Below are 7,623 nucleotides of genomic sequence, written 5' to 3' on the forward strand. Positions count from 1 at the left end.
TTTTGTCCTTTCATTTTCCCGCCTATTTTTTTTTCTTTTTTTTTTTTTTTTTTCTGAATGAATGAGTGAATGCATCGTTGTTTTTTCCTTTTTTTTTTTTTTTTTCTTTATTTTGTCCGTGCGTGGGCGAATTTTATTATCCAATCCCCTTTTGGTTTTGTTTTGTTTGTGTTTTGACGCTCATTCCAAAAGGAAAAAAAAGAAGGGTGAATCCGAAATAAAAAGGGGAAAATTGTTGGTTTTGGCGGAAGGCGAGAGGGATGGAAAGGGGGAGAAAAAAAAAAAAAAAAGGAGAAAAATAAATAAATAAATAACCCTCCGGTGCTTATAACGGTGATGCTACCATGGACGGTTGTCATTTTTTGTGAATTGTCACAACTACCAAAAAAAAAAAAAAGAAAAACGAATAAACTCTGTTACATGGCAGAGCATGCATTCGATAACACATGCCTGCCGTTCAGCCGTTGTGCCTGCCAACTTTTCTTGAATCCACCGTTTTTTTTCTGTTTTTTTTTTTTGTGTGTGTGTCTGCTGTCTCGGGAACTGCACGTATATGCGTATATGCATACAACCTTTACCTTTTTTTTTAAGGGAAAAGGAACGCGAGGGTTGAGCACCGAATTCTTTTCAATTTCAAGCGTGAGGGAACATCACAACGACAATTCATATGCATTTTCAAAACTTGTTTGTGGCGAAACTTCCCCGCAACCTGAACGATTCGGACTTGGAGCAAATCTTTGCGGAGTATCGTCCTGTCAGCGCAAAGGTGATGTTGGATGCCTCTACAGGGAGGAGTAAAGGCTTTGGTTTTGTGCTCTTTAGAACCGAAGAAGAAGGGAAGAGGGTGTACGAGGGGATGAATAACCGTGATGTGATGATTTACGGTCGTCATTTTAAACTCTATGTGTACCCCTCACAGCATAGTGGAAGGGCCGCTGTCTCTCCATCTAATGCTCTGTACATTCGCAACATTCCCATCACGGTTCCGCAGGCGCAGGTGGAGAGGTTTTTATCGACCTTTGGCACCTTGGCTTTCTGCGCCATGCGTGAGGACCATTACGGTAACCCTGTATGGGTTGTCTACGCCGAGTACGACTGCCTTGGCTGTTCCAAGAATGCCCTCCAGAGGCTGCACGGCAGTTCAGAACACTTTTATGGTCCTCCAGTGATGGTCAAGTACGCTGACACGGATGAAGCCAAACAAGAGCGTCGCCGCCGCCGCGAACAGGGTCAGTTGGCCCCGGCCCCGGTCCCCCGAAGCGCGTGCCCGTTCATCCCATTAAGTTATTGGCGCCTAGGCCGATGATTCGCTGTTAGCAACATTGGCTTCAGCTGCGGGTGGAAAACCACCTGTGGTTTTAAAATCAATTCACCAGCAGCGCGGTTGAAAGCAGTAGTAGCAACTGTACAAATGCACGCGACGATGAATTATTGAAGCGAATATCTTTTAGGATTTATTGGCATAACTCATTTTTTTTTTTTTGTCCTGCATCAACAAAAGACTTGGAACTTCAAGACGTTCAGTGAGCAGAACAGTGACCGAGACACGAGGTGCCCAGCCTAACCGTTATTTCTTACGAAGCGACCGGAGAGATCGATTTTCTCATGTTCATCAAATAGGGCTTTTGGATCTCCTAGAAAAACGGAGTTACCAAACAAAGCGAACATGACAGTTTTTTTTTTTTTTTTTGTTGTTGTTGTTGTTGTTTGTTTTGTTTTGTTTTGTTTTTTTTTCTATTTTATTTTTTTTATTTTTGGAGGAATGTAGGCCAATCTCAGTGCTCTGGAATGTGTTTTGTTGTTAAACTGCTTTTTTTTTTGCTTGTTTTTTTGTTTGTTGTTTTTGTTTTTGTTTTTAAATCAAAACAATACATATTAATATTTATATTTGCATTTGGAGAGGGGAGAGATGCATCCTTGTGCTGTAAGCGTTGGAAATGAAAGTTTCACGAAGCGCCGCCCTGTGCTTTAAAAGGTGGCGGGTGGCGGTGAAGACGTGGGGAGAATAAACGAAAAGGAATGAGACCGGGATGTGAAGCAACGTCTCACGTTTGCGTGTTTCTTTTATTTTATTTTTTATTTATTTATTTATTTGTCTTGGAGAAATGGCAAACACTTCCATGTCGTTACAGCAGCCCTTATTTTCCTACCGCCACCACCACCGCCCCTCAGAAGACATCACTATTGCAATGAAAGCGACGGGTATAATAAAGAGTTCGGGAGGGGGGGGGGAGACAAAAGCAAGCCGGTGAAGAAAGCGTATATGAATGAGGAAATCCAATGGAAAACAAAAACACTGGTCTTAATTAAGATCAAAGGAAGGAGCGCGAAGTTTTTTTTTTTTTTTTTTTTTTTTTTTTGCTTACTCTGCTGACTTGCTTCTTGAAGTTTTGCTGTGAAGCTGTTCCCTTCATGATGGCTGGTGGATCTCCATGATGTCTTTGGGACGCCATTTGTGCAGTCGTACGTTACTTTGCTTCTTTTGCCGTTGATGTTCTTTTTGTTGGGGGGCGTCTACGGGAAGAAGGCATTTGACCCGCGATGAAGTCTAAGGGGGAAAGAGCGCCATCAGAGGCGGCGCACTGCATTTCCGTGTTGCTGGATATTTTGAAAAGTTTAGAGTTGTTTCTGCGACAACTTCGTGAGCTGGAAAGCCAGCGGCACGAGGAGATTAGAATTGCGCTGGAGAAAAAGATGGAGGCAGCGCTGAATGAGCGTCTTCCTAGACCCATACAGCAGTTATGGCACGAGATTTGTGGGGCTTTTGCATCGGCCGTGTCCCCGCACGGCGTGAACTGCGCAGTTCGGGAGGGACTTTGGGATGAATTGGCCCATCAGTGCGTCCAGCTCCCCTTTTTTAGGTCGATTTACGAATACGCCGTGGCTACACTTTCGGAGCGGACACTGGCAGCTGAGAGTCACACGGTCACAAACTACCACTGTATTGAGTGGTTGTTGAAGGAACGAGAAAACATCTGGGCGTCCGCGGAGTGGCAAATAACAAGTGAGTGGTTGAAAGGTTTTGTGAAACATTTACTTCTTGCCGCTGCATATCGCGAGGAAAGTGAGGGCGTCCACCTGGGTCACTTGGAGAAAAGCGTCGCACTGGCTAAAGAAACCTTTCAAGAGTTCAGCGCACAAGGGAAGCAAAAATACTCCCGAGGAGTTGACGCGCTCACATCAGGTGGGAAGTCAGACGAAGATGCGTTTGAGGTGGAAAGAATGCGACGAGAGTACTTGAAGTTTTTTCGAGAATCTTGCATTGGTGTAGCGGGTGATCTTCTCTCTCTTGTAAGGCAGAAGGATGTATCGCAGTCATCCTCTCCGGGCAACTGTCATGTGGAGGTGGAGAAGAAGACAAGTGAAGGTGAGGGGAGAATGGGGGCTGCGGCTGTCAGTGATAGTGACGGTGATGCGGGGATATTGTCATCCTCTCCTCTGATAGCGGGTGAAGATCGGTGGGTTTTCTTTCGCGTCCGCCCAAACGACAGCCCAACACTTACCGTTGATGAAGTTGCATGTCAAGTATCCGCTTTTTATGAGATATACAATACCGCCAAGTCCCCTATGGCAGCCGTGCTTGCGGAAGGATATGGTGACGATTATGCGGAACTCTTTGATGCCTTGGAGTGTCGCTACTTCATTCCTAAAAAGTCAATTGCGTCCGTGCAACCAGAAGTGGTGATTGACGTTTTTGAAAATCTACCAGTTGAACGGAGAGTTCATTTTCATGGAGAACCGGCGGTTAAGACAGTAGTTGGGAGTGATACTCGTGACCCTGGCTGCTTTGTCATGTGATATGGGGGTTGTAGCGATTACATTGAGCGAATGAGGAAGAGGGGGAGAGAAAATGGAACAAAAATTGTCTTTTTTTTTTTTTTTTTTTTTTTGTGAAAATTTGGTGATTTTTCTCAGAATTCATTTTGGATACTGCACGAGGCTCGGTTTTGAAAAGTGAATGACAAATTCCGTTTATTTTGGGTTGTATTGTTGTGTGTGTGTGTGTGCGTATGTGCTTTTGCTTCCTTGCATAGAGGTTTAGAAGGTTCTCCAAGAAGCACGGGTTATAACGCGTAAGCTCAGTTGGCAATATGTACTCTTATGGCAATGGAGACCTTGACAGTCAAGTCCAACGCCTCTTTGCCAACGTAGACTATCAGTTGGAGCAGTGGAACAAGAAGTACGGGTCGAAAAACTTCTGCGTGGCGCCGGACGAAGCCCACTCCGTTGAAAGAAATACCCATGCCTCTGATGCAACCCCCCAATTGAATGCGGACCGCAAATGTCTTGGGTGCATGCAACGTACAGCGGCACCGAGTTCTACTCATAATTATAACGGCGAAAATCAGAACTACAAAACTCCTACAAGTTACTCGAATGAGGAAGCGGGGGTCGACGTGTCTGCACTAGCTGCACGTGTCAGTTTGCTGGAGGAACGGCTGCGTGTGGCCGACAATGAACGCGTGGATTTGAGAAATCGTTTGGACGCCGCACAGCGGCAAATTTCAGACCTTCTTGAGGCTTATAGGGCACTCCAAAATGAGCGGTTTGCATCTAGGATGCAAACGTTGTCACAACCGCAGTACGATGAAGCGCAGGAAACGAAACGGGGTGATCATAGCCGTCTTACGGATGACACGGTGACTCCTACTCGAAATTTCAGTAGTGTCATGCACTCGGGACCATCAAATTTAACCTCGACCGAGTTTGTGTCTCCCCACGCCGTTTCTAGAGCGCTTGAATCCCATGTTAGCGGGGAGGCATTGAGTGCTGAAATGTGGACCAGGACACCCTCACAAAAGTCTTCTGCACAGGAACGTAAAATGTTGCTTGAGCAATTGGCACGGCGACTTTCCGCTCCCTCGAGTTCATGAAAACATGTCACGTGCCACTTCTTTTGTCAAATTGGAGCTTGTGCATTTATTTGGATGGAACGTCATTTTAATATTACATTTGCAATATATGTTGTCGTTGTTTTTTCAAACGCTTTATCGATTTCTTGCTACTGAGGCGGAGAGAAAAAAAAAGAATAGTTAACATAAATGTGTTGCTTGTAAGCCTTCTTCACAAATAATGAAAAGGGGATTGAGGTGTGTTTTCGTGAGTATGTTGTTGTTGTTCTTCATCTTCTAACCGGAGCCTTGCGTTGTTTTATTATTATTATTATTGTTTGGAATTTGCTTTCAAAACAAGGGAGGTGGAGGGAGGGAATTAGGCACAAGGTGGATCCGAATTGGTTGCATGTGTACACCTAATTGAGCAAGGATGGTGTTGCATGTGGCGCTTCTTGGGAAATCGACTTCCACCCCACTTACTCGGCTGGATCTGTTGGAGGCGTTGCGCCGGAATTCTCCACGTGGCTATCATGCCACTCGGTCCTATCTTTGGACCGAAGATAATCTTTTTACCACTCTCTCCCCAGTGCCGCTTTTTGATGTGAACTCAGTTGGATGCTGCTACTACGCGTTTAGGGCCGAATTGTCCTGCGGAGGGAATAACGAGGATTTTCGAGTGGCTGTGATGCTTCTACTGGACCTCACCGCAGCCGTGGACAACTTGGTTGCCATCGCGACGGAAAAGGAGGACGTGGAATCACATGAGGAGGAAGAAAGTAATTTCCTACTTGTTGAACTTGCAGACGTATTGGAGCAATCCGAGGCGACTTGTAGTGATTACCTGAAGCGGTGGGGAGCTGAAGAGCACAACTATCACCTTACGATGGCGCGTCGTGTCCTACTGGCGGCGGGTCATGTTTATTCTCTTCCTCTCTCGTTGCCGTCGTCCCCTTGTACGCCGAGCAGCTATCTGGAACTGCAGTTCCACTTCCTTGCAATGGAAGCGGAGATGCAAAATCGGTGTCGTGAAGATGCGTTAACAGAGGCCTTGCATCAGTGGGCCAATGAAGTGGAGCGAGTCATGCGAGAAGAATCGTGTCACCTTGCGGTAGCAGCGGTTCCCATTTCTGTGGCTGAGCTCCTGGACGCTCACCCGCAGCTTGTACAAACGGCACTCCTGCATCACACCATTCGACAGCCGTTGTCATGGCTTGCGGTTGGAACACAGTTGTCGTCGTCCTCTACGCGATTGGAAGGCGTTGTTAACGGCGTCATACAAGAGTACCGTGTCTTGGCGCAGAACAAACTTTACGTGCGGGTGCCTCTTCGAATGTCGCGCTACTCCTTTGCCTATTTGTTTTTTGCGGGCCTTCCTCGTGTGCTTGCGGAAAAGCCATTGTCACGAACAGAGACGCCTTTGGCGTTATTATCCCACGTGGGAGGGGGTGGCGAGGAGGTGGAGGCCGATGAAAGAGAACTTCTTCTTGGGTTACAGCTGACGATTGCGCTCCACAGACTTCGTTTTGAGGTTAAAGGACAACATACTTTCGTCATTGAGCGGTTTCTTCAAGAACTGCAGTGTAGAAATGAGAAGGGAGATGTTGCTGAAATTACGCCCGAGAACGCGTCGCTGCGGCGGGAACTTGATCGCTTACGACGAAAACTGATGCCTGTGGCTACTATGCGTGGAGACTCCATCGATTGGATGCGATCCTATGCTCAGGAGGCGGCAATGGACTACAACGTGACGGAGAAGGAAATTGACCGTCTAGAGGTATCCATGCTGGACAACAGCGAAAGTGGCACCTTATCCGCTGACGATGCTGACGATGCATTCTCCAATAAGGATGACGAGGCTGCTTCAGGTGTGTCGCAGCAGTTGGAGGAGATGGATTCCTTTTTGGGGGCACGGATGTGCGAGGCGGTACTCAGTGGCTCTGATGTTGAGGAGGCAGCACTGACGAATGTGGCAGATAACTTTCTCTTCCTTGAGACCGTGCAAATGCTCGCACAGGATGATATCCCCGCGAAATAACCCCACAAGGAAGGAGGAGGTGCAAAAAAAAAAAACCCACAGCCCGCGGTGGAATCAAATAAAAAGGTGGTTGATGGAAAAAAGGAGTGGACAAACATTCGGGGTATTGGTGGGTGGGGAGAAAAAGAGAACAGTTTATTTTTCTTTGATTCCTGTACACCCAATTTGTCTTTTTATTTGGTCATCTTTTATTATTTCTTCTGATAAAACACAAGATAACCGAAGAAAATATAGTGCGGCCACGAAAACTGATCAAGAAGAACACAGAATAAAGGGGAAGAGAATGACACGATTGGATGTGGACGGGTTGTGTGCACTCCACATTGGCAGGGAGCTTGTAAATTGCATGGATGTTTCATCGAAGTACCTGCTTTGGTGTGTCGAGGGCAGTAGAGCTGCAACGCTGCACATGTGGGAGTCTCGCAGAGAGCAACCTTCTGCAGAGCCGCTGGTGGAGTTGGGCTTCACTCCCACCCTCATCTCATCTTTTGAAGAAAAAGTCGTCGTGGTGGGCGACAGAGTTGTGGCACTATTCACAATTGAATGGCCGCCTTTTTGTCCTATTGATGTACTTGGAGATGGAGATGGAGATGAGGAAGAAGGGGGGAAACCGATGGTTACAGAAGAGTTCACGTGTAGCAATATCCCTGCAGATGTGACGCACATCTCGTGGGCTCCGGACGGAGCTACAGCCGCCCTTTCATCACCAGAACAACTTGTTTTGTTGGATTGTCGCGTCGGATACAGCAACGC

At 46.7% G+C, this 7,623-nt stretch overlaps 5 protein-coding genes across 5 annotated transcripts, besides 9 other annotated features; all 5 read left to right on the forward strand.

The window, feature by feature from the left end:
* Positions 1-7,623: a sequence feature (heterozygous, Esmeraldo-like haplotype).
* Positions 26-53: a microsatellite.
* Positions 81-114: a microsatellite.
* Positions 273-314: a sequence feature (T-rich).
* Positions 668-1,306, forward strand: Tc00.1047053469785.40 (RNA-binding protein, putative; the record flags this gene model as incomplete). The annotated part of the gene is made up of 1 exon (XM_800162.1): positions 668-1,306. One exon carries the CDS (start codon positions 668-670, stop codon positions 1,304-1,306), a length of 639 nt encoding a protein of 212 aa, XP_805255.1.
* Positions 1,674-1,756: a sequence feature (A-rich).
* Positions 1,808-1,857: a microsatellite.
* Positions 2,069-2,094: a microsatellite.
* Positions 2,333-2,360: a microsatellite.
* Tc00.1047053469785.30 (uncharacterized protein) lies at positions 2,542-3,798 on the forward strand (the record flags this gene model as incomplete). Its single annotated transcript, XM_800161.1, has 1 exon — positions 2,542-3,798. The coding sequence occupies one exon, from the start codon at positions 2,542-2,544 to the stop codon at positions 3,796-3,798; it is 1,257 nt and encodes a 418-aa protein (XP_805254.1).
* Positions 3,868-3,890: a microsatellite.
* Tc00.1047053469785.20 (hypothetical protein, conserved) lies at positions 4,092-4,874 on the forward strand (the record flags this gene model as incomplete). Its single annotated transcript, XM_800160.1, has 1 exon — positions 4,092-4,874. One exon carries the CDS (start codon positions 4,092-4,094, stop codon positions 4,872-4,874), a length of 783 nt encoding a protein of 260 aa, XP_805253.1.
* On the forward strand, positions 5,266-6,870 carry Tc00.1047053469785.10 (hypothetical protein, conserved; the record flags this gene model as incomplete). The annotated part of the gene is made up of 1 exon (XM_800159.1): positions 5,266-6,870. The coding sequence occupies one exon, from the start codon at positions 5,266-5,268 to the stop codon at positions 6,868-6,870; it is 1,605 nt and encodes a 534-aa protein (XP_805252.1).
* On the forward strand, positions 7,154-7,623 carry Tc00.1047053469785.5 (hypothetical protein, conserved; the record flags this gene model as incomplete). Its single annotated transcript, XM_800163.1, has 1 exon — positions 7,154-7,623. A coding segment is annotated over one exon (470 nt), but the record flags the coding sequence as incomplete, so codon positions are not given.

This window comes from Trypanosoma cruzi, genomic scaffold (genome assembly GCF_000209065.1).
Source record: "Trypanosoma cruzi strain CL Brener 1047053517161 genomic scaffold, whole genome shotgun sequence".
NCBI lineage: Eukaryota > Euglenozoa > Kinetoplastea > Trypanosomatida > Trypanosomatidae > Trypanosoma > Trypanosoma cruzi.